Source organism: Seriola aureovittata, chromosome 5 (genome assembly GCF_021018895.1).
Source record: "Seriola aureovittata isolate HTS-2021-v1 ecotype China chromosome 5, ASM2101889v1, whole genome shotgun sequence".
Taxonomy (NCBI): Eukaryota; Metazoa; Chordata; class Actinopteri; order Carangiformes; family Carangidae; genus Seriola; species Seriola aureovittata.
This window is the reverse complement of record NC_079368.1, coordinates 22,551,412-22,577,773: the sequence shown is the minus strand read 5'-3', so window position 1 is coordinate 22,577,773 and position 26,362 is coordinate 22,551,412. Positions and strand designations below refer to the sequence as shown.

General features: G+C 40.5%; 2 protein-coding genes across 2 annotated transcripts; one reads left to right on the top strand and one right to left on the bottom strand.

Annotated features, from left to right (window-relative positions):
• The first annotated feature begins 154 nt into the window (after positions 1-154).
• On the top strand, positions 155-26,112 carry pi4kab (phosphatidylinositol 4-kinase, catalytic, alpha b). The gene is made up of 54 exons (XM_056375682.1): positions 155-318; positions 1,392-1,508; positions 2,111-2,204; positions 2,593-2,681; positions 2,775-2,847; positions 2,941-3,203; positions 3,310-3,376; positions 3,585-3,733; positions 3,841-3,906; positions 4,028-4,124; positions 4,211-4,402; positions 4,526-4,626; positions 4,823-4,952; positions 5,668-5,797; positions 5,889-5,984; positions 6,097-6,280; positions 6,829-6,932; positions 7,204-7,372; positions 7,464-7,514; positions 11,447-11,555; positions 11,931-12,067; positions 12,178-12,311; positions 12,729-12,811; positions 12,901-12,971; positions 13,100-13,224; positions 13,315-13,396; positions 13,628-13,711; positions 14,028-14,117; positions 14,592-14,711; positions 15,839-15,931; positions 16,025-16,181; positions 16,275-16,402; positions 16,507-16,665; positions 17,025-17,176; positions 17,388-17,495; positions 17,607-17,734; positions 18,327-18,485; positions 18,677-18,756; positions 18,861-19,060; positions 19,443-19,533; positions 20,528-20,695; positions 21,013-21,066; positions 21,178-21,298; positions 21,408-21,537; positions 22,531-22,674; positions 22,782-22,852; positions 22,943-23,049; positions 23,188-23,292; positions 23,464-23,589; positions 23,740-23,860; positions 24,404-24,563; positions 24,651-24,740; positions 24,848-24,931; positions 25,032-26,112. The coding sequence occupies exons 1-54, from the start codon at positions 220-222 to the stop codon at positions 25,081-25,083; spliced, it is 6,294 nt and encodes a 2,097-aa protein (XP_056231657.1). The 5' UTR covers positions 155-219; the 3' UTR covers positions 25,084-26,112.
• On the bottom strand, positions 7,977-11,103 carry serpind1 (serpin peptidase inhibitor, clade D (heparin cofactor), member 1). The gene is made up of 7 exons (XM_056375683.1): positions 11,007-11,103; positions 10,550-10,820; positions 9,585-10,228; positions 9,304-9,452; positions 9,102-9,226; positions 8,794-8,938; positions 7,977-8,619 (listed from the first exon to the last, which is right to left on the bottom strand). The coding sequence occupies exons 2-7, from the start codon at positions 10,810-10,812 to the stop codon at positions 8,428-8,430; spliced, it is 1,518 nt and encodes a 505-aa protein (XP_056231658.1). The 5' UTR covers positions 10,813-10,820; positions 11,007-11,103; the 3' UTR covers positions 7,977-8,427.
• Positions 26,113-26,362: the final 250 nt, after the last annotated feature.

Here is a 26,362-nt window from a genome sequence, read left to right as displayed (position 1 = left end):
GGACAAAAGAACTTAAACACAGTACTAGATCACGGTGTCTTGTTTAACAGTGACTGTCGCTGTAACAGTGTTTGTGTGGTCAAATACAGAGCCACTAATGTCACTGCCAGCGCTCGTCATGTTTGTCCCTGCTGTGTTGCCGTACTGCGGCTGTGCCAGCGCCAGCTGCTCGGCTGTTTCCTCTCCGTTGAATTTAGCTCGTTTGATGTCGGGGTAAACATGTCTGTAATGGGAGGTGGTACGAGGGGTTTTTATTTCAACACAGTCCTGTCGCTGGCCCGCTCTTTAGCCGCCCACCGTCCCGCGCCGGTCGAAAAGGTGAGGAAGGAGAAAAACGAGTGAGATCCAAAAGGCACATTTGTGTTAATTAGCTAACATGAAGCAACAGTTATCGTTTGTTCGGGGTATAGCTCCGCTTCCGCACAAGCGCCGGCTTATTTTGATTACTGACATGACAGACGAGGTAACATTTGAGAGGTGTGTGTACCTGGGTGGCTATGAATCACTGGAGCTGGGTCTTGTTGACAGGGTTTTTCTCGGGAGTAGAGGAAGAGAGCAACGCAGGAGAAAGTGGCGTCGCTGCTTGTGTGGTGCATTAGACGAGCATAGTGGTCAGGCTTGATCAGCACTGCAGTCAAACAGGTTTACAAAGTGAAGAGCGAGAGAGATGGAGGGTTTAAAACATGCTCTGTTCAATATGGCAGTTTCTGACCTGTTGCAAGGATTATCAGGTGTTAATTAAACAGGTTATGTGGAACAATATAGGAAGAGTTTTTAAACATGTCATATTTAAAATGGGAAGAAACAAACACAAATATCTATGAACATGTGGAGGCAGTCATCAAGACAGGGTATTGATATTTTATGGATCACCCAGTGTAGGTTATGTTTTATTGTGTTTTTTTTAGCTATAGCAAGGTGACTGGCTCGCACTATATCAAATATCAGAAATACCTTTGCCATGATACCATTACTCTAAAGCGCAGTAATATGATAATATATGGTCCCCATCTTGATAGCAACATACAGTAAACTTTATTGATGCCCATCAGGGAAACGTAAATACAGAAATGAAATGTATATACAGTATGTTACCTGAACTCTGTGTGCATAAGTGTAATGCGCATGCAAATCCACAAACTAGTTTCCTCATATCCCAAGTAGGACTCTAGCAAAGATCAAAACTTAGTATTGGAGCATGCAATCATTTAAAAAAAAATCTCATCTTTTTTTAAAATTTGTTATTTTTTCTATTGTTGTAACTAAGTACACACAGCTGCAGTGGGCTTCTCATAAGCCTGGACCTTCTGATTTCTGTCATGATTTTTTGTCAAAGTTTTTAAAACGGTATACAAATACATTTTAGAAATGATGTTTTTGTGGTCTTTCAGGTCCAGAAGTTACAATGTATGTGTCCACTGGAAGTCCGCGGTGTGTTCACTCTTGATGTGCGTCGCAGAGATGCTGTTATTGCACTGGCTGTGTTTCTGGTGGAATCTGGCTTACAGGTGGGTGGTGGTCGATTAAAAGCCAAGGTGTTGAGCCTTTTTCATCATAATGGCTGCATTTTATCATCAGGTTAAACATTAGAGCTTTAGGCTGTCTGAGAAGTTAATGGATAATGTTAGATTTAATTTCCAAATATTATTCACATTATTCACTTTACAGTATGGTTTACTCAGAGTTTATTATCTTGGGATGCTGTTGGATTATATATTTATAAATGATTTGTATTAATATATTAGCACTATAAGTCCACTTTTGTCACCAGCCTCTCTCAGGACTCCGCTTCACCATGATAAGCTTATTCTCTCTTCTCCCATAATCTGATTAAGATGTGGATTAGGCATGCAGCTGGCCATGTAAGCCTTTAACCTCATCACAACGAGACACTGTGAAAAGTTTCCCTGCCATCTGATCATGTTGAGATGGTAGCTTCACTTTTCAGTGTTAAAGTAATGTTTGATATATTTTCTTGGACCTGAATTTGGAACTAATAATACCTCCATATTTTTGATTTTATCACTGCTTGTTAGTCAAACAAAAGTGCTGTTCTTTGCTAGTGACCACTGTTATTTGTGGTGTGTAATTATTTGCTTTACTCTGGCAGCACAAAGACATACTTGTTTCCTACTTGCTGAGCCTATTGAGAGGCCTACCACGGGTCCAATGGATCGAAGAGAGCTCGGGAAAGAAAGGAAAGGGTAAGAACAATCCTCTTATAGTTGGGCCTTTTTGTTTTACAATGGCCTCTATTTACTCACTTGACCAGTGCACAAAGTAATATTTATAGTTATTCTTATTCATTTTCCATCCATCTTTAAATTCCCATTCAACAGTATTTCCTCACTTGTTAAGAGCAAAGTTATATTGGCCAGATCTGACAGTGGAACAACATACTGTGAATTAGAGATTGTTGATTCCACTAGTCAACGTTAGTTAATTCCACTAGTCTTTTATATAGTATTTATTGTTTGTTTGCATTTAAAGTTTTTGATGAATCTGTTTGTTGCTCTATTTCTTGCTGCACACTTACAGATATTTGGCATTTAACTGTACATATTAATGTTTTTGTCATTTTCTGCTCTTCAGAATTTCTCCCAGTTGCAGAAAACTTCAGCTTCTGTCTAGTGACTCTTTTGGCAGATGTGGCTCAGAGGGACCCAGATTCCCGACAAGAGGTCAGCTTAAAAAGCGGTGATAATAAATGCTTCTCAGGTTAGGGTGCATGTGAGTTAAGTGCTAAGTTATTATTTCTGCTGTTCCCCCTCCAGATCTTGAACACTATAATGGAGGTCATGCAGGCATTGCAGGACATGTGCCAAACACCCGATAATCATGACAAAGGTATGCACACACACACACACCCACAAGGTAACAAAGTCCCTAACATCAATCCGTCATAATGAAAAACCTTCATAAATGCTCTCTCATCTCCAGTCTACCTGTGCAGATACATTGTCCCCAGCCTGCTCGGCATGACTCGAGCATTTGGCCGCTACAGCAACACAGATGAAGCCCTGTTGTCCAAGTTGTTCCCCAAAGATTCACCCCAGGCTCGCTGTGTCACAGAAGAAACGGAGGGAGTGCGGCGCAGATCCTTCAATGACTTTCGCTCTATCCTTCCATCCTCGCTGCTCACGGCGTGCCAGAGTGACACTCTACGCAGGCGCACGGGGACCAACCTGGATTCCTCTGCACAGGTGTGTGTATGTTGTGACAGAGCAGGTTGGATTCAAGACACGTTTTGTGTGTTCTGGACAATTAAAAGTGACTTACAGAAATGTTCTGTAATGTGCTGTCTCATAGGTGTGTACAGACCCAGGAGGCCACTCACCCTGCTCTCCTACAACCCCCGGCCCACATTACTTTGAAGGTAAAACTCAAGAAGCACAAGGTGCCAATGTAAATCTCTAATCTCTTTGTATCTTATCATTGTCAGCTGTAGCTAGCTTTTTTTTTTTATTAGCCATTTTTTTCTATTTTAAGCCATTTAATATTACCCATGGCACCCTGAAGGAACCAGTCATATGTGGTCTAACTCGTCTCATGTTTCTAATGTCATCCCGTCTCTTTCATTTCAGGCGCCTACCTTCCAGACAGCAGTACAGTAGACCCTGACCACTATTTCTCCACAGTCAGCTCCAGTTTTTCAATGTCTCCTCTCTTCATGGGGGCAGGAGAAAACGAGGTGGAGGTGCCTATTGATCTGCTCCGGCAGCTCCTTAGCATGGTATAGCAGCCCGCTACCTGTCTTCTGAAATACTACCTACGTTGTCTCTCATCCTATGTATGTATTTTGCATTTTTTTTCAGCCATGTGTGTATTGTCGATTTACAGGTGAAGACATTTGTTTCCGACTCTTTTTTGAAAACTCTGAACGCCACTATGACAGAAGTTATAGAGGTAACTGTACTCTATAATCACTGCCAATTCAAAAAAATTAACAGGTAAAGTCAAAGTTTAATTTATGCCATTATCAGTAACGTAATCTTCTCTGTCACTGTCTCTTTTGTTTGTTGTTAAGTCTAATCCTGGAGTCAACATCTATTACAAAACCTTCAGTGACCCTCTCTATGTGTGTGTGTTCAAAATGCTGCGGGACACACTATACTACATGAAAGGTAAAGCATCATAAATTGCTTATTTATTATGTATTAAAGCTGGTTTAATTGTTAAATTAATTTCATACTCTGGTCATGTTTCTAAGCCTTGCAGCCGGCCTTTGTACGGGAAGTGCACGACTTTGTGCTGGAGCAATTTAGCAGCAGCCAATCAGAGCTGCAGCGGGTACTTCATGACACGGCTGGGTTGACGGGGGAACAGAGCCCCCTCAAGCTTCGTTGCCAAGCCAACGCCGCGTGCGTGGACCTCATGGTGTGGGCCGTCAAAGATGAGCAAGGTAATCAATTGTTACCGTAGAGGGAGGGCAGAGCAGTGTTTTCAGATGTCGTAATCAGAGGGATACTGGGTGTGTTTCTTTGTGCTGCTTGTTTCACTTTTCCTTCCTGGTGTCTTTTCCCAGGTGCAGAGAATTTGTGCACCAAACTGTCAGAGAAGCTGCAGTCGAAAACCTCTAGTAAAGTCATCATTGCTCATATGCCCCTGCTCATCTGTTGCCTGCAGGTATGATACTGAAAGATAGAAAGAGTACTGAGATATGAAATAGAAGTGAAATGTTAGACAAAGTACTAGATCATGTGGTGAGAGTAGGTTAGATGTCTTAGTTTTGAAGCTGATAAAAACCTATGTTGCAAGTATTTTTGATGATTTAATGGGTATTAATTTTCCTTTTCTCTAATTGTCTTCTCCTCTGTCTTAGGGCCTGGGCCGTCTGTGTGAGAGGTTTCCAGTAGTTGCTCACTCTGCCACAACCTCTCTCAGGGATTTCCTGGTGGTTCCTTCCCCTGTTCTTATAAAACTCTACAAGTATCACAGCCAGTACAGCACAGGTACAGATATACTGGTAACTTCAAATTCACCCCAGGACTGACTTTCAACACTCCCATACTTATGAGCATATGTGATTTCGTTCTAAAATACAGCATGATGGCAGCACCTGTTCCTATAATTCAGTTGAAGAAAACATGCAACTACTGCTTGAAAGCAGAGTGGAACTAAGCAGAGTTAGTCTGAAACTGGCCATGGATTTAATATTTAAGCAATCAAAACTAATATATCTCCACTTGCATAAAAACACAACATTTTCCTAAAGACTAGAATTAATTTACATCACGTCCTGCAGGAAAGTTGTTATCCCAAGTACAGCATAAATGATCAGAGCCAGCAGTAAATGGGACAAGAGTGCTGTGGCTGATGATGCATCAATAACATTGTCATTGTCACATCCAGCTCTCATCTATCATTGATCTTAACACAGTGTTCATTGATGAGCAGCTGCAGATACAGACAACTGGAAATGCAATTCAGGTTACTAATGTTTCCGTTCTGCAGTGTATTGTCTTTTTATAGATCAGATGCTAATCTGTTAGATTATAAAAGACAACAAGCCGTTTGGATTTGGCACCACACTCTTCCCTTTTCTTTTCTGTGGAGGATCATATTAAGTAAAAGTTTTAATAGATTTTAAAAAGGCTTGTCTTGAATTCCTTTTGTTTTGATGTTTCTATCTCTGTGCTGTTATCACTCTTTTTTTTTTTTTTTAAGGCACAGGTGAAATTAGGATAAACGTGACCAATGAGCATTCTCAGTCCACCTTCAGCATCCTGTCAAACAGGAAAGACCAGCCGTCCATGTACGAGCAGCTCAGAGACATCTCCATTGACAACATCTGCAGGTCAGACACAAACACCTGGCACAGCAGTGATTAGAGATTTTTTTTAATGTATTTTTATGTATTTTTCATGTTTGTGTGCTTCCTCTCTCAGATGCCTAAAAGCTGGTCTGACTATGGACCATGTGATAGTGGAGGCTTTTCTGGCCAGTCTGTCCAACCGTCTTTACATTTCACAAGAGAATGACAAGTAAGCAGCGTTTGTAGTCAGAAACTATGTGCTTTGTAGTCACCCAGAATATTTTCAGGTCCTTGAAACTGACGAGCAGCTACTCTAAAAATAAATCATATCATTCTGTCAGGGATGCCCATCTAATCCCAGATCACACCATTCGAGCACTGGGCCACATTGCGGTGGCTCTGAGAGACACTCCTAAAGTCATGGAGCACATCCTGCAAATCCTTCAACAAAAGTTCTGCCAGCCTCAATCACAGCTGGATGTTCTCATCATCGACCAGCTTGGCTGCATGGTGATTACAGGAAATGTAAGTACAAAGTCACTATGATGGCACAGATTTAGAGTATCTTGCTTCTATTATTCTTTGTATTGATGGTTGAAAAGGTATATAGGGGAAGTAAATAACTGGGGTTATTCAGAAGTGTAAAGTAGTAATTACTGTCCTGTAAATAGAAGCAAACTAACCCTTTTTCTTAACCCAGAGGAGCTGACATGATGTAATTACCTTAAACCTGTTGGCTCCTGTTAACTTGCTTAGTACACTGCATTAAGAATAGGTTCCAGTATTGCAGTTGACACACAATAGGGTGTTTTTGATAGCCAGAGGGTGATAGGCCCTTATGTAGCAGATACAGATCACGTACAACATGCTTTGCTCAGTCCTGATACAGACCTCGCATATTTGCTAATTTTATCCCTAATAATGGGATTGTTTTATTTTAAGAAAAAAAAGCAAATGTCATAAGTAGTAAGTAAGTAGGAGATTGGCTTACAAAAAATATTTTATCTTGAGTTTAACCTGTTTGCGCCTTCACTTTCTTGCTCCCTGTTACTTCCTGGCTGTTTGTCCTGTAGCAATACATCTATCAGGAGGTGTGGAACCTGTTCCAGCAGATCAGTGTGAAGGCCAGTTCGGTGGTCTACTCAGCTACTAAAGACTACAGAGATCACGGCTACAGGTCAGCATCCGCTCTCACCCTGGTCAGAGTTTACAGTTGCACCAGGGGATGTAATGGCTGAAAAAGAGAAAACGTAGTTGGGAGAATGTTAATAACTGCTGCTCTTTGCTCACTCCTATCAGGTGGTCAGCGGTAGTAGACTATGGTACTAATGTGTATTCCGTGGGTTTGTGTTACATTGGTGTGTAAACATCTGCAGTAAATACTTCTTGTAGGTCTTGTTTACATTTACGTCTACACAGAGTATAACTGCTTATCTTTCTCTTCCAAGGCACTGTTCTCTGGCAGTGATTAACGCTCTGGCCAACATCGCAGCCAACCTGCAGGGGGAGCAGCTGGTGGATGAACTGATGGTGAACCTTTTAGAACTGTTTGTCCAACTAGGCCTAGAAGGAAAGAGAGCCAGCGAGAGGGCCTCAGACAAAGGGCCAGCCCTGAAGGTACGTGCGTACATGCACAAACAATTAAACACAACAGGAAACTGATAACAGCCATGCTGATAAATTGATAATGGCTCTTTATCTCCCGCAGGCATCGAGTAGTGCTGGAAATCTTGGAGTCCTTATACCAGTGATTGCCGTGGTGAGTACTGAATGTCATGTGTGTGCAAACTGTTGCCCCTTTAGAGACAGTTCCAAGTCATTTTCGGCAAGACTTTGTGTTAAAATACCTACACACAGTGCAGTTAAAAGATCTGCATGAGTTGAGTTGATGACTTGTTACAGATGTTAGTTAGCTTTTATCTCTGTGAACAAATATTTACCCTTTCAGCTGCAGTACAAATATCTGTCACCAGTTCACTGCTGATTTTTTTCTTACGAGATCAATTTAAAGCCAACGTAGTAATAGTATGGTAGAATATGAACTGTCTATATTGAATATTATTCATAGTCCAACAAAAATTGAGTACCAATTAGTAGTATTTTTTCATTGTATTGAGATAGTAATAGTTTTAAGTAGGTTTATGTAAAAACTTGGTAATTAAATAATAAGGTATAATTTTTTTTATACCTTTATGTTATTTCTTCTTAAAAAAGAATAATGTAATGTAACCAGTGTAGGTTTTATTTACAGAAATTCTTCTCTATTGTACAGAAGTGTTATGCATTATTTTATTATCCCCTGTCATGTATTATTCATCTTTGGTCTTTCTGCAATTAATACACAAAAGCATGAAGGTTATGTAATGTCATGTTTTTGAGCACACTCATCCACTATCCTCATTGCAAAGGATAAAACATTAACAGACAGATAACAAGGTTTCATTGAATCACTCAGACAAACTCAGCACTTGAGCAATATGAAGGAGAAGTTTAAATGTTCAGACATATAAAGACTCAGTACTCGTTACGTTTTACATATTGTACCAATTGACTATTAAAAAAACAACACCTCAGCTATTAAAATCGGTAATATTTCTGAGGTTCACTAGCAATTTTAGCTTTCTGACCAAAGGTGGAATTTGTAGTGAAAAGTTTAGTTGTTTGTTCCAGTTTTAGCTCTGTGAGGGATCAACCACCCGGCCCATGAACACGAGGCAGTCTGTGCGGTGCTCGTAGATCAGGAAGAGGAAGGGATGATCCACGGTGAAGCGGATCTGAGAGGAGAGGGGCATGAAGCCCACCTGGGTCAGTGCTGCAGCTTCTGTCCCCTCTTCATTCACAGTGATGGTTCCTTGGTGCTTCAGCTGCAGAGGGAGATCACAAGGTGTTTTGAAATAGTTAGTATGGATTATTGATTGCAGTTGAGAAGGTGCCCAGGTGACTGAATAACCCAGAGACCTTCATTTTGTTTTGATGTTTGATTTTAGGCTCAGTTGGTTATTTCTTAGTAAAAGTATCACTGATTTAGTCTTACTCACCCAGTTCATGGCAACCTTTTCAGAGGTCATTCCAGAGAAATCTCCACTCTCCTGGAACAAGTCAGTGAGGCCCATCTCCTTCAGATTTTCAATCAGGTCGTAGTTCTGCTCCAGTTTAAACCGAGGTAACACAATCTCCCGAGTCCTGAAGGGAGTCATAGAAAAGTTTCCTCATTGCTCTATAGCTCTTAAATCAAGCATTTTCACCCAAGCCATTAACTGTAAAAGAGTTCCTGTTGAAAAAGTTTATTGTATGTTATTATTATTATTTACAGTACATATTTTTTTACAGAAAGAACGCTGCAGACCTGTTTGTCATGTTTTTGAGCCACTTGTTGACAACGGTGGGGGAGAGATCCTGCTCTAAGGCCCTCATACCAGTGATCTTCCTCGGCAAGGCGATGAGCATGCTGATGTTTCCTGTGTATGGGAGCTGAAAATAATTCAATCATTATTACGTGGCTCACTTGACTTGTTTGTAAAATTTCAAACCAGTCCGAGGCCACCCACCTGAAGGATGTCGCACTCAAGTTCATGGTCAGCAGCAGCCAGATAGTTCCCCTTGTTGCTCATCATTGGCACGCGCACATTTGTCTTTTCGTTTACTCTGAAGTTGCGATAGTGAGTCATTTCTTTGGGAAATTTCTGTTCCCATGTACCTGTTTATTAAACAAACAAGGTCAAAGAGTGATATGAGTACTTTGTGAGTCTGATAACCAAAGCAGTGTTACTGTCCTCAGAGTCCTGCAACATTGAATTGTGAATGAACATTTGTCTTTATTTTCACCCACCTTTGAAGTACAGGTAGTTGAGCAGCATCAGCACCATATTTGGGTCCACGCTCTTGAGTGGTTCCCTGATCAGCCCTTTGGTCAACTTTTGTATGCGACGGTTAGCCTTGTTCAGAAAGGCAGGGTCCCTGAAGTCCACTGACTGCGGCTCAGCAAAATAATAAGCCTTTGTCTCAGTGCGGAAACTATCTTTCACTGAGACATCCCTCTTCACGTAGACATCGTTTACAGAGCGGAGCGTGTAACCAAAGTTCCTCCTGAAGAGCCTGTGTGTCAGCTTCCTGAAGAGCTTGTGCACTGTTGCGTTGTCATAGTGGTGGCTAGCATTGACAAACTCTGCGAATCCCAGAGCTTTGTAGATCTGGTCATGGGTTCCCGCTCCTGCCCCTAAAGACATCATCCCCATGGCGATGGAGATCCCAGCAGGTGCTAGCAGGATGTTGTCAGTCTGGTTGACGCCGTTACGAAGACTTCGATAGAGATTGAAACCAAAATGGGCATTGACGATGTTGAGGCGTTGAAGGCGAGACCGGCCATGGAACAGCCGAAGGAGTCTGGCACGACGAATCTTTGGGTCGGAGGGTTCGGCAAAGATGTCGATGTCTGGGGCTGGCGTGGCGATCTCATCTATCTCATCCCCTTCACTGAAAAACATCATAAAGTCATCACCCAACCATTCAAAAGTTGAATCACTCTAAATTTGTTTTGATATTTAGTATTTAAACACTTCACACAATAGCTGCATCATAAGTAACTATTTTTAGGTGTGTACATTTGTTATATATATATATATATATATATATATATAATATATATATATATATATACACACATATATCACCAGCACTGATAAGAAAAATGTCACCAATCCAAGGTATAAATGTAAAAATGTCTTTCTTAGGTCTTCCATATGAAGATTACATTTCTGATGTAACCTACCAGATGTAAAAACCATTCAAACTTACATGTAATCATCGCTGCCTGCAGCCAGGATCTTGTCAAAATCAATATAATCTTCATCCTCAAAACCATCAAAAACTAAGTCATTAGTGACAGTGTTTTCCTTGTGGAAATCCAACGGGATGGCTTCTATATCCAGTGTCCCGTCTGGCTCAAATCTTCTGGGGTCCGGTTGAGGGTCAGTGAAGTGAGAGCCGAGGTCTTTGATTCCAGCCAAGGATGGACTGACCAGCAGTGAGGCCACAAAGAAGATGGTGATGACCCACATCCTGAAGACTGAGGCAGAGGGAATGGACATTTAGTGTGGCTTAGTTAATGGTCTGACCAATAATTTGAGAATTTAATTAAAGTATGTTTTAATAAATCTGTAGGAATTAAATTATGTCTTCACTTGCTAAAAAGGCAAAAATATTTTACGTGAATTTCCCTTAAAAATCAGTCGTAGTCTGTAAAATGTCTTACCGTTAGTGTGTGCTGGTGGAAAGTGCTGTACAGCTTCTGTTTGTAGGACGAAGAGCAAAGAATTGAATACAAAACTGAACTTTGATGTGGGCTCCTCCTGAACAAATAGACCAGATCAAACAGACCAGAAAGTGCTGTGACTGACTAAAATCTTTAACTCTTCACAATTCAGCTCTTAAGAATATTTAATATTGATTAACTGTTAAAGAGCTAGTAGTCTGGTAAGATATGTTTTGCAGTTGTTTCTTTATGTTATTTGTATGTCTTTATTTTGTTAGTGTGCTGAACGTCCAAGAAGATTTTCGCTCTGTGTTTGAAAGAATTTCCATTTTACCTTTAGAATCATTTGAACTCAATGTGATTGTAATTTGTATAATGCAGCATAAATCTTGAGAAACTTTTCTCACCCTTTTCCTGTGCCCCTTTTTGTAAACTCACAGTTGACCAGGCGACTTCCGCCAATCAAAGAGGCCAAGCCCCGCCTCCAGAAGCTGTTCAGGGACTTCTGGTTGTACTCTGTGGTCATGGGTTTTGCTGTAGAGGGATCAGGTGAGCAAGGAATTAACTGTTTTCAGTACACTGCATGTTAAGTACGAAGTCATGCACTGCATTATAAGCCTTAAAATGAGCTGGAGCTGATATTTAAAGGTACACTCCTGATTTTTGTTTAGTGGTTAGTAACTTCACCAAATCACAAGATCTCTTCATTCTCAATGCTGATGTTCTGAAACTCAAGCTGTGACCTGTGTGAGGGGTTTCAAAACATCAAGCTGCCCATTGCTTTAATTCATAGGTCATAGATCCTATTTTCTCAGGTGGTTACAAAAAGGTTTTGTTATAATCTGATGAATGTACCTTCAATTAAGAGATTAATTTTATTAATCAGCATTAATCCGCATTCCTATATATATTTTGTCCTTTCAGGGCTTTGGCCAGAGGAGTGGTATGAAGGCGTGTGTGAGATTGCTACCAAGTCTCCTCTTCTCACCTTCCCCAGTGGAGAACCTCTTCGCTCCGAGCTGCAATATAACTCGGCTCTAAAAAATGACACAGTGACACCGGTACAGTGTTCAAAAATATAGATATCTTTTTCTGCATTAATGTCGTGGAAACTCTTCTTACAACAGCAAAGCCAGAACTAATATTTAGATCGTCAATTTCTGTCTTTTAGGCTGAGTTGAGCGAGCTGCGGGCAACCATCAGCAATCTCCTCGACCCGCCTCCTGAAGGATCTGCCCTCATTAACAAGCTAGACTTTGCAATGTCCACGTACCTGCTCTCAGTCTACAGATTAGAATACATGAGGTAATGTTATATTTACTCATCTTTTGTCACCACTGGCATTATTCCATAAAGGATAGGTTGACAGTCTTAAAACAATTGTCAGGTGCCCGTCTGAGTCTTCTTTGCAGAGTGACAGTACCACGAAGTGGAAGTTTTGTACTAAGAAGGTTGTAAATTTGGAAGATACTAACTCAGACTGTTGAAGCCTCATATTGGACTCATATTGAAAGTTTGGACTGTGTTTTTGGACAAGACAAGGACTGTAGATTTTGTCCCCCTTCACTTACATTGAAATTGTTTTAAGAAGGGATTGGGCAAAGTATGTACACAGGCCTGACTATTGTTTTAAGATAGAACAAATCTAAACCTATCCTTTAATAAAGGGAGGTCTGATTGTTCAACTTTGTAATATCTCTCTTTCCTTTTGCACACTTCCAGGATGCTGCGATCCAATGATCCTGACAGGTTCCAGGTCATGTTTCGATACTTTGAAGACAAAGCCATCCAGAAAGACAAATCTGGTGAGGGCTTTATGCCTGCACACCTCTAGCTATCTTTTCCTTCAAGCTGTGTAATTCATTTTCTTAAATTCCCTTTTTTATCTACACAGGCATGATGCAGTGCATTATTTGTGTTGGTGATAAAGTATTTGATGTCTTCCTCCAGATGATGGCTGAGAAGGTAGGTATCATACTCTCTCTTGATATTTTGAATAATAGTGAGGAATATCTAAAGGTCTGGACATTTTATTGGTCACAGATTTTGTTCTGCTCTGAATAAAAATCAGTGTGTATTTTTTATGTTTGTAGCCAAAGACCAAAGAGCATGAGGAGGAATTAGAGCGACATGCCCAATTCTTGTTGATCAACTTTAACCACACACACAAGAGGATCCGCAGAGTGGCAGACAAATACCTCTCTGGTTTGGCTGAGACGTGAGTAGTAATCATTCAGCCACTTTGTCTGCTTGCAGTTTTTAAAATCACTTTACAGATGTATCTTTTACATCCCTCTACTTCAACCAGATTCCCCCATCTGCTTTGGAGTGGTCGCGTGTTGAAGACCATGCTGGATATTTTGCAGACACTCTCTCTGTCTTTAAGTGCTGTAAGTATCAGAGAGAGGGAGAGCCAGTGCGCAGTGCCAGGTTGTTGGTTTAAATCCCTATAACGAACAAGAACATCTGAAGGTGGCAAATGAAATGATGTGGAATATTCTCATCTGGTGCAGCTTTTAGTCAAAATCTTCAGAGTTTTAATCAAACCCCAGAGAAATGTTGAAATAGGTGCAAAGTAGAAGCTTCAGTTGCAATAAATTTCTTACTTTTTTTTAATTCAGGACATTCACAAGGATCAGCCATACTATGACATTCCAGACACCCCCTACAGGATCACTGTTCCTGACACATATGAAGCCAGAGAGGTGGGTTTGGATTGTTGTTACACGTGTGACCACTAGGGGGCAGCACAGTATTGGTTGTAAACATTGTAGTGATCTCTTTGCTGTCTGAATTTTTTTGGGTAGTGGAACTAATTTGTCAACTAAATAAAACTGTAGGTTTTAAATTAAACTTATGTATACTGCAAAATTCTATGTTGTTTTCATATTATGTTATTTATACTAAAAATCACTAAGAATCTAGCATTTTGCACAAGGATTTCATTGAAATTTAAGGTTCGCCAGCGCTCCTGTACTTCATCTAGTGGTGTTGTATCCTTACTTCCTTATCTCCTCTTAGAGTATAGTAAAGGACTTTGCTGCCCGCTGTGGTGAGATCCTGAAAGAGGCGATGAAATGGGCCCCTTCAGTCACAAAGTCCCACCTACAGGTCAGTTTATTTACCTTTATGTTTAAGTGAGGACTGACACAGATTTAATTAAAGTAGTAAATTTGATTGGAGCTACTATGTCTTTGTAGTTTAAAAAAAGAAATGTAATAAAATTAGGATGTAGCAAAAGTATATTTAAGAAAAGTGTCTTTCTGAAAGTTGAGATATTTAAGTTTTAAACATTCACTTCTTGTGGTTGTGCTTCTAGTTTTAGCAACACTACCTCAGCCACAATACCCTTATATTGTGGCTAAGGTTTATTTTAATAATATAATAGTATTGTACAAGAAATGGTGATCTAAGATCCCTAATTGGTTAAGTATAAACTGTTTGATTTAGTGTTTTAAAGGGAAATCATTTTGTATTTTGACCCTATAGACAATATTTGTCATCTCTGTTGTTCAACTATTTCTTTTCCTTTTCCCACTTTCTCTTTTTCTGTCTCTTCTTGCCTGAATGTTATGTACAATGCAGGAATACCTGAACAAGCATCAGAACTGGGTGTCGGGACTGTCCCAGCACACTGGCCTCGCCATGGCCACAGAGAGCATACTGCACTTTGCAGGCTACAACAGACAGAGTACTACACTAGGCGTGAGTCACAAACACACATGCAGGCATCCATACATGTTCGCACACAAACCTTTTCAGATCACCACTTTTATTGTATCGTAAATCGCAGATTTACCCCAGATTAAAAATGCACGAAATTACATTACCAAATTAAGGTGTGTGTCACATTTTAAGCATATTTAAAGAATGCAGAAAGAATATCAATCTGTCAGCAACATTGCACATCATTAAAAGCCACAATACAGGCACAGTATGGTTTTACAGTCCTACCAAAAATGTGTTTGCTTTTCTATTGTGAGAGAAGTTACACATTTTTTTAGAGCAGTGCGGATGCCTCAGGATGTGACACCTTGTCACTTTGTGTATCAAGAAGCACGTAGCACTTTTTAATTTTTTTTAACAAACTGTACTTGGAGAACATAAAGCAAACTTTAAAAGTAGCTCATTTACCTACCCATGGCCTCACAGTCTTGTTGATTTCATGCTTATTAACATTTGTCCAACATTAATGGCTTTTTAACATAACGAATGTGCTGTTTAGCTGCTTTGTCAAGGCCTTTGTGGTTTTGTTGGCACTGATCAGAGGTGTCTTGTATCCTTTGTGCACATGTATTTTATTATGTTTTATTCTGTATGCACTCTGTAAAGCACTGTAAACACTGGGAGTCTTTTTGTCTAGTTGTTTACAGTACTGTATGTCCATGTGTGCATGCTTACTAGTCTGTGTGACATTATTTTGCTTGCTATGCATTTTTTATGTGTTCTACGGCTTGCATTCTGCTATATCTGTCTTTTCATTTGCTTCATTTGTTGTATTTTGTCTTTATTAAACTGCACCGAACTACCTACCTGGTTGCTTGGCTGGTTTACGGATTTGCTGGTTACCTGGTTACTTACCTACAATGGACGGGTGGGTTGTTTCGCTGGTTGCCCATTTGGCTAACTGGTTATGCTGGTGCTGTCCTCCACCATGTGGCCAACCATAGGCTGCTTTCCCTCAGGTTGGTCTGAATACTAAATACAGAGACAGGGCTCAGGCATGATACCTTCCAGTTTATCCAGAAGTGTTACAGTACAGCTGCGTATCTTACTTTCCTACCTTGTGACTGGGTGGCCCTAAGTGGCCCTTAAACTCTGTTTTTTGTTAGACCACCCAGCTAACGGAGAGACCAGCATGTGTGAAGAAGGACTACTCGAACTTCATGGCCTCACTCAACCTGCGCAACCGCTACACAGGAGAGGTGTCTCAATCTTCTAGATATTAAGATGATATGACTTTCCAACACTTTTTGCATACAGTCTGATTCATACCGGTCTGTGTATGTGCTGTCTAGGTGGCTGGTATGATCCAGTTCTCAGAGGCGACTCACAGCCAGTCAGACCTCAACAAGCTGATGATCCATCAGATGACCCGTGCTCTGGACAGAAAAGACCCAGAGGCCTTCACCCAGGCCATGTTCAAGATGGCCGCCCTGCTTATAACTACCAAAAGTCAGCAGCTCTGCCTCATTTCATTTTGTACATCAAATGTTTTTTTTTGTTTTGTTTGTTATGAATCAGTCATTTCTATATTTCGTCTTTCAGACTGCGATCCTCAGCTCCTGCATCATCTGTGTTGGTCTCCTCTGAAGATGTTTACAGAACATGGGATGGAAACTGCTATCGCCTGCTGGGAGTGGCTCCTGGCTGCACACAACGGCGTGGAAGTGCCAGTATGTATATTTATCACTCTTAATATAATAACAATAACAATTTGTTAAATGAATGTGTATCTTGGTTTGACGTATATCTTATCTCCTCTTTCCCATCTGCCTAGTTCATGCGTGAGATGGCAGGGGCTTGGCAGATGACAGTAGAGCTGAAGATGGGATTGTTTTCGGAGGCTATAGTAGAGACCGGCCCTCTGGCTGTCTCAGAGGAGAGTCAACCTGCACCCTGTGCACCCGACGTCATCCCCCACTTTCTCTGGATAGAGGTCAGTGACACTGAGACATTAACTACTGCTTCTGTTTCTTGTCCTCTATATTTCCAAGTTATGTTACTGTTAAAGTTGTTTTAAACTTTACTGTCCAGAGATCACATGACTTTATGTCAGTAAAATACACAAAAGTACAGCATGCACATGTTCACCAACGCACTGGACTGTTGAATCATTTGTTCAGCTTCAAGAGTCCACCAGTCCACTGAGCTTGTCTGATTTTCACTTAGAGGCGTTCTATCATTTAGATGTATAGTGTTTGTATTAGCCATAAAATGGTGTTGAACTAATTAATTAAAGGGTCTAAGGATTGGAAAATGTCACCTCTTTATCCCTCCTCTCTGTTCTCCCTCCAGTTTCTGGTGCAGAGGTTTGAGATAGCCAAATACAGCAGCGCTGACCAAGTGGAGATTTTCACCACCATTTTGCAGAGATCTCTGTCTCTGAGTGTCGGAGGACCCAAGAGCAGCCTGAACCGACATGTTGCTGCCATTGGACCTAGATTCCGGTACTGTGTCTCAATATTACAACAGCAAAGTAGTTTAATTATAATTAAACTATTAAAACTTAAAATTACCAACTTAAACTTAAAATTACTTAAACTTAAACTTAAACTTAAAATTATTACATTTATAATTATAAATGTAATAATTAGCTGTATGAAATACTGAATCGTAAACTTGATAAGACTATTGTGTCACCACTTTGCTTCATTTCAGACTGCTGACTCTGGGTCTGACTCTTCTGCATGCTGATGTTGTGACGAATGCCACCATCAGAAATGTGCTTCGAGAAAAGATCTATTCCACGGCTTTTGACTATTTCAGGTAGAAAAAATTCCAATCTGGTTTGTTGGCAAAAATGGAAACTCTGTGTTAGTGTCATTTAAAGCTGTCTTTCTGTCCACTAACTTCTTTGCCATCTCTGTCTTTGTGTAGTGTCACTCCCAAATTTCCCACTCAGACAGATAAGAGGCTGAGAGAAGACATCTGTATAATGATCAAGTTCTATGCCAGCCTGCAGTCTGACAAGAAATATCTGGCTGCCAACCAGCTGGTTCCTCCAGGTACAGCAGTGAGAGAACAGTGACCTAATCTTTCAGTAATAACAAATAAATTAACAACTTCACACAGCCCAAGAATTCACACTTAATGTCTGGATTTGATTGATCTTTAGTTTAAGTTTCTAAAAGGTGAATTTCAATATCTTTTGCTGCTTTTTTTTTTATTTAATTGATAGAACAGTAATGTGTAATCTAGAGTATGACAGCTGAATCAATGCAGAGACCCAAGTTTGTAATCTGTGATGTCATACCACTAATGTGTTAACTTGAGCTGAAAGTGAAATTTGCAAGGAAATGATTTTATACTCATGAGGGCAGTGTAGTGGGTACACCACCTAGGCTTTTTTGTTTTCATGGAAGGTTACAGATGGTTACAGGTTAGTGAGTGGATCAAAATATACTCTTTGGTAATTGAGTCAAAATGTATAGCTTGAGCCCAAACTGTTGTCAGAGCGTCTTTGTCAAGAAAAGACGCACATTTTCCCACTATCACTCATTTACAGTTGTAAAGTTGGTATCTAGATCTATTCATTTTAATTTTCTCAATAGGTGGATGGTAGATTTGTTGGATAAATTTATCTTTTTCTTTATATAGATCCCCAAGACATGTCTGTGAACAGCCTGTCTGTAGTAGCAGTGACGGATAGCCGGAGCAGCCTTGATGCAGCGGTGGGCCAGAGGCAGCAGGTGGCTCAGGGATGGATCAACACCTACCCTCTGTCCTCTGGGATGTCAACCATATCCAAGAAATCGGGTAAAAAAACAAAAAAAAAAACACATAGCATGTTAAACTCGCTATGCTGGAACCCATCATATGCTGCAAAGACAGTCTCGGTGAAACTGAACCTCTTATGCGTCTTATTATTAATATTAGATTACCATTAAATGAAAATTCCTCTGCCATCATGTGTTGCTTATGTACATATTACTCCTGGTTTGTTTCAGGACTGTCTAAAAAAAGCAACCGAGGCTCTCAGCTGCACAAATACTACATGAAACGCAGGACTCTACTACTGGCTTTACTGGTATTTACCTATTCTCTGTAACTATGTATGTTCAACAATATGTGGTATTGAAGAATTGAATTGCTGTACTAGTGCTGGTGTTGTTCCTGTATGTCTCCCTCTAGGCCAGCGAGATTGAGCGGCTGACAACATGGTACAACCCGTTATCCACTCAGGAGCTTGCTATTGCTACTGAACAGTCGGTGGAGACTAGCATTGCGAACTGGAGGTCCAAATACATCAGTCTGACGGAGAAACAGTGGAAGGACAATGTCAACCTGGCCTGGAGCATAGCACCTTACCTTGCCCTGCAGCTCCCTGCCAGGTACGCAGAACAACAATAAGTGAAGTCCAAAACTTTCTGCACATTGTTTCCCTTTATTGCTGGGAGAAGTAATTGTATGATGTTCAAATAACAGCACCACAAAGATGGCAGATAATATGGGGTTTGTGCTTGTGACATCATTTCCTCCCATTAGTGTGTGTAAACACCTACTATTTCTACCTAAATGAAAATATCCTCATCAGGCCAGCTTAATGCCTTTTACTTAATGTGCCCATAACATATCCATCAACTAATGAAACACAGACTATGACTTTGTTACAGGCCTGTAACTTTTTTTATGGAAGTTTATGACACGACAAAGGATAAAGTTATTCTTTGGGCATGCTCCTTTTCAATTCTTTCAATTCTATTTGTTTTTCAGATTTAAACACACGGAGGCTATTGTCTCTGAGGTGACCCGTCTGGTGCGAATGGATCCAGCTGCTGTGTGTGATGTTCCTGAAGCAGTCAAGGTGAGGTCCTCCGCCTGCCAGTACAAACCAACAGCCTGGTAGTTATGTCTGCTGTCCCTTTGTCAGTGGGTTTTGAGAGGAGGTTTAACCAGCGGGACACGAAAATTGAAAATTCTATGAAACACCATAAATATATAGCAACAATCACAATAAACTCTTCAAATTCTGTCTGGCCAGATTCAGCTCATCCCCTGTTTGATAAAGTAGGCTTTATGAAAATAGCTAGCATATCTTTTAATGTGTATCTTATACTTCATCGTCACGCTGTGTGAGATTGGAGAGCTGTCACTGTACAAAAACAGGTTGCTGCTCACTTTTCCTTGTCTTATTTTTATATGTAATGTAAAGATCTCTTGTGTCTAAAACCCTTTCAGGACCTCATTTTGCCATCACAACCATCTATAGTCATAACTATAGATTCAGTCATACCCTTTAATCTTAACAGGCAGGGATTTTTCAGTTAATACTGTGGCTTCATTGAATCCCGTTAACATTTCTGTTAAGTTGTAACTATGGTATAATGAACAGAAGAAAAAAGTTTTTGTCACTTAATGTTTTGCTGTAAAGTAGCCATGCACTGCCACTTGAGAAATGATGAAGTAATCGTTTTCCCTCCAGCTTCCTCTAGTCCTTTTCGTTTAGTTCTACCTGACTGAACTCTTAATGAGCCTTGTACCTGCCTGAAGAGGAAGCAGCTGAAGGCAGAGCACGGCCTTCCCCAAAGGCCACCATAACTTATCAGATAATCCTACTTGACATCTCACAGTTGATTATTCCAGTCACTTAAGTAACTAATAAGCTTCCACTGGAGGTTAGTTAACACACCACCAGGCTGGAGGTCATGACGTTGAATCAGATTTCTGTTGATGTGATCTGATATTTGATACATGCTGCACAAAGAGTTGAACCTATCTAAGTGCTGATGTACATGTTGGCTAAGCTCATCAATTTTTGACATATTTCTTTCTCTCTCTTTTGTTTTGTTTTTATTCAGTTCCTGGTGACATGGCACACGATTGATGCTGACTCTCCAGAGCTGAGTCATATCCTGTGCTGGGCCCCAGCAGATCCTCCTACTGGCCTGTCCTACTTCTCCTCCATGTACCCTCCTCACCCCCTCACAGCCCAGTATGGGGTCAAAGTGCTTCGCTCCTTTCCTCCTGTACGCACAAATATCATTTGCAATTACAGTAGTAAACGGCATCAGAACTGATTTTGTTTTTGACAATTTGATTATTGTAGTTCTGTGTTGAGGCATCTATATTTCACATGCGTATGCTTAATGGTGTGTATTCGTAACCAAATTCAGTCACTGTGCCTCAAACATTACTGAAAAATCTGATGAAACTGACTGATAAGCCCAAGAAGTGCTTACATTATTCATAAGGGACTGTGTATCACTTGTATACAGTGGCTTTTTTTATATGGCTAATTATTATTTGTTTCTTTCTTGTAAAATATTTTTTCCACTGTTTCTAGGATGCCATTTTGTTTTACATTCCTCAAATTGTCCAAGCCCTTCGTTATGACAAGGTAAGATCAGGTTTTCTCAGTGAGCATATACATTTAAAGCCCCGTATATCTTATGATTATCATATTATTATAACGTCCCCTACTTTTCTTTCCCCTTACGCTCTGGTTTAGATGGGTTACGTGAGAGAGTACATCCTGTGGGCTGCTCAGAAGTCTCAGCTGCTGGCTCACCAGTTCATCTGGAACATGAAAACCAACATATTCCTGGATGAGGAAGGAAACCAAAAAGATCGTAAGATATCTCTATTTCAGTGTGTGACTCTCGCTCACACTTACACCTCAAGCACAGACATGAACACAAAAAATGCACAAAACTGATGAAAAAAACTTTCTGCCTGCAGCTGACATAGGGGAGCTGTTGGAACAGATGGTGGAGGAGATCACTGGCTCGCTGTCCGGCCCGGCCAAGGACTTCTATCAGCGAGAGTTTGACTTCTTCAACAAGATCACCAACGTTTCGGCCATTATCAAGTATGAACACGCTTTTCAATCACATGTACTATACATGCACACTGCAGATGACTCTTTTCCAAAGATACCTCACATTTCTTACTTTCCAAGCTTAGTTCAGTGTATAATTTGAGACTTGAAACTTGCTTGAAGTGAGTTTTCCATCAGTCAGCACTGACTCAACTTTAGTTTCACTTTTGTTTTGTGGAAGTGCATGTGAGAGCGAGAACCGTTTAGGTGTGATGAGGATGCTGACTGATACTTAAGAGGCTAAAATGTCTAAAACCAGCTGTATTGTGTAACCGGCATATTGCAGCATCTTTATTGATTTTTAAGATGCTAATACAATCATGAACTGAGGCTTACACTGAAAGAAAAGCTAAAACACTGAACTTTGCCAAATGCCTCAAAGTAGCACAACAGTTAAACCTTTCTGTTATTTGGATGTCATACTTACTGAAAAACACTACTCTCTAGGTAGCCTTTAAGGTGTTTATGAAGTGATAACAAGTTTTCCCCTGAGCCTTCATGTTATGTTCTTTCCTTCCCCTGTTGTTCATTTGTTGTTCGTTTATTTGGCCATTGGTTGCTGTACTGTCTCTCTGATTATGCATTGGTCTGGAAGACATTATATGCTGTGCTCCCTCTGCCCCTGACTACCTGTCCGCCATGTGTGTACACTGTGCAGCTGATGAGCAGTTTTCTGACAGGTCCCATTATTGCCAGCTCGTACTGAGTGCTTTGTCAGCCCACTAGAGGCTGACAAAATTCCCTTCTGCCCTCATTATAGCTCTAATTGTAACATGTCAGGGGATAAATTTCTACTATCCCTTGGCCTCCACTCTCAATTAGTCTCTACCCCAATGAGTTACCTCTGTGAATAACAGCAGAGCCTGACTGTCACTTGTGGTCTGGAGTTATTCAGTGGGATACCCATGCATGCTATTCTCAGTGAAGTCAGTCATAGAGATGTGGAAACTATGTGTTCAAGTTGTTTTTGTTTGTCTTCATCAGACCTTTTCCCAAAGGCGAGGAGAGGAAGAAGGCCTGCCTGGAAGCCATGTCACAGATCAAAGTTCAACCTGGCTGTTATCTTCCCAGTAACCCCGAGGCCATCGTTTTGGATATAGACTACAAGTCTGGGACCCCCATGCAGAGGTGAGCGTCAAAAGCAACAACTGTAATGCTCTTACCAGTTACCAGAATTTACAAAGATATGTGACGGCTTCACTGAACCACTTGTGTCTCCTCGTGTAACTGTTTAGTGCTGCCAAAGCTCCCTACCTGGCCAAATTCAAAGTTAGGAGGTGTGGAGTCAGTGAGCTGGAGAAAGAAGGTATAGTTACCATTAAAGGAACCTACAGTAGATTTTATACTTCTCAAATTGTGCATGGACAGATGATGTATCCTGACATCTTCCTCTCAGGTCTGCAGTGTCGCTCAGATTCTGGAGAGGAAGTTAAGAACGAAGAAGAGGCCAAGAGAATCTGCTGGCAGGCAGCCATCTTTAAAGTGGGAGACGACTGCAGACAGGTGTCCATTTCACACGCCTCACCTTTTACTTACCACACTGCTATCACTCATTAATTCAATGCTACCTTAGTTTGACGTAACTTGAGTATTTTAGCTAGAATTTCCTTTTTATTTCCATTTGGTCATTTGTGTTCACAGGACATGCTGGCTCTTCAGATCATCAGCCTGTTTAAGAACATTTTCCAGCTGGTTGGCCTGGACCTCTACGTGTTCCCTTACAGGGTGGTGGCCACAGCCCCTGGAGTAAGTTCATATAAAACTTTTGCTGTCTTCCTCTGTATTACTATATTATATTCCTGACGGGAACTACTGAATGTTCATACCAACTATCCCACGAAGATAATCGAACTTAGTCGAACTTTCCCCTGTAATCAAACTTCGCTCATTCTTGCTGTTTCTGATGTTCCCCCTCAGTGTGGAGTGATCGAATGCATCCCGGACTGCAAATCTCGTGACCAGCTCGGCCGACAGACAGACTTCGGCATGTACGACTATTTTAGGAATCAGTATGGAGATGAATCCACACTAGCTTTCCAGAAGGTAAACGCCAAATCTCACAACCCTTGTGCTGACGTTTCCAGTCATCAGTCAGTCCTTTATACCTGTAAAAGTATGCCATATTTCTCAGTGCTCACATTTTGTATGTACTAACAGTTTAATCTGGTATTCTTCTCAACACTTCCCCTTTAGGCACGGTACAACTTCATCCGCAGTATGGCAGCTTACAGCTTGCTGCTCTTCCTACTGCAGATAAAAGACAGACACAATGGAAACATCATGCTGGATAGCCAGGGCCACCTCATCCACATTGGTGTGTATTCTGTGCATTTCTGTGTCCATTTATTGAAGTTGATGTGTATGTTTGTCCCTGGTGTGAATTTAAGACTGTACCAGTCTTGATTTTGTCCAAGCCAAATCAGATAAACGGTTCACTATCTGTTTTTCTTATCTTCCACCAAGCCTATCAACATGTTTTCAAGACTCTGCTTGCACAACTGCACAACTTGCAACATGATGATAATAAAATATTAAAGATAACTTAATGATGAACTTTATATCTTGAAAAAAAAGTTTTAAGACAAAATTTTAAACCAATGGCTGTATGAAAGAGAGGAAAATGCATTTAAAAAATCTTTTAAAAAGTTCTGACTTCTAACTAACCCTTTGCAACCCAAGCCTTTATATCATAAAATTCATGACTGCAGTCTTTGCCGGCCTGTTTGAGTGACTGGAGAAAAGGAGTACAAACAGGAGTGCTTCTGATAATGATCATGCCAGACTTTATCTTCATGCTGCAACGAGATACTGGAGGCTTCAAAGAAAATCCTAAGCTCTTGTGTCTGTGTGTTTACAGACTTTGGGTTCATGTTCGAAAGTTCTCCTGGTGGGAACCTCGGCTGGGAGCCGGACATTAAGCTAACCGATGAGATGGTGATGATCATGGGTGGCAAAATGGAGGCGACGCCCTTCAAGTGGTTCATGGAGATGTGTGTGAGGGGATACCTGGCGGTCAGGTGAGTAGGTAGAAGTGCTAAAAAAAAATGCTATAGGCAGACGATGACTAACATGTGACATTAAGATAAGTTCCTCTGGTGAATCAGGCCCTACATGGATGGAGTGGTCTCGTTAGTTAACCTCATGCTGGACACTGGCCTTCCCTGCTTCAGAGGACAGACCATCAAATTGCTCAAGTGAGTCAGACGTGGATGTGTTCACATGGTTGTGCCAATTTGAATGTGAATAAGCAGCTTGACAGTGATTTGCTGTTGTCGCTCATAGTCTCTTTCGCTCCATCTAGGCAGCGATTCAACCCGGGTTTGAGTGAGAAAGATGCAGCTTCCTTCATCATCAAAGTCATCCAGAACTGCTTCCTCAGCAACAGGTCAGTATAGTTGACATATTCCTCTTTTATTTTTATTAATAAAAAATAAAAAAAATAAAAAATATTCACATTTATTCGCTTGCTCTTCTCTGTCTTACAGGAGTAGAACCTACGACATGATCCAGTATTACCAAAATCAGATCCCATACTAAACGTTTGTGCCTACGCATGTGCATATTTTAGCTGGTACGGAGCGTGCGTGCGTGAGATTGTGTGTGTGCCTTTGTTCATGTTCATCATTGAAGATTGTTGCTCATTGTTTCTGCTGATTGTTGGATGTTGTCCTTTGTGTTTGCTTTAGCTTCTTGTTTCCTCTCATAGCATATTTTCTTTATATTAGTAGTTTATTCTGTTATTTATTATTTTATGTTGAAATCAATGTTATTAATTATTATTCTATTGCACTAGCATCCTGACTTCTGTGCACTTCTCAGAAACTCTTGGTAATCTGCACGTTCAGTATATACTTTATCAGAGTTTGTGCCAATTTTAAATAATTTATAATATTTGTGAATGTGGATTCTTAAAGCTGTTGATTTTAGATGGGGTTTGAAATGTAATTGGATACTTTAAGTAGACCGGTTTCAGTTCTGACCAATGTGGCCTATTCTGTCATCTTGTACTTGACTGTACTACTGTGCTTCTCTTTTTATTGGACCAGACAGAGTTCTTTGATCTGTGGCATGGTACTTGTCTTGTATTTAACAGTGAGACTGTATAGACATGGGTTACACTGTCTGTATTTTTGGCTTTCCATATTTGCACCATGGTTGAATGATACAAAGGAGTTCTGGAAAACAACAGGGCTGTGTTTTGTATATTTAGCATTGCCAAAAGGGGGAGGGAAGATAATGCACATAAATCAAACTTTTCTATTGTTTGTGGATGAAGGTATAAGGCACAGCTCGAATGTTGGGCAGTTGCATGAAGTTAATTGTTAACTGCCATGTAGCCTGTGTCCAATGTGGCTTTTGGTGACCGTTATTTTAGTAATTCAAAGTGCTGTGCCCCATGTCCATATGGTTAGCTTAAGCCTTTATGTAATGTTACTGATTGTAAAGATTTTGCCTCTCTTTGTATATTTATATCCATGCCTCATTTTCTGTCTCCTTTTCTGTCTTCATGCCTTTTGAATGAAAATGCATAAGATATGAAATCAAATAAAGATCTATTAACTTAAAGGCACTGTCTTATTCTTGTTGCTCCTTACTGAGGGCAGATTTTCATTCGATGGTATTTGAAGTTGAAGGCATCATTGCCCATTTAAAGATAAGTGATGTTGCATCATATTACAATAAGAGTATGATTAAAAAAGAAACTATAAAATACAATTTATATAAGAAAAATGACAGGGGAAGGCAACTAAAAATGTCTATATCCTGAGTAAAATATAATCTTGGCAGATGGTTTGGAATACATTTAGCGTATATT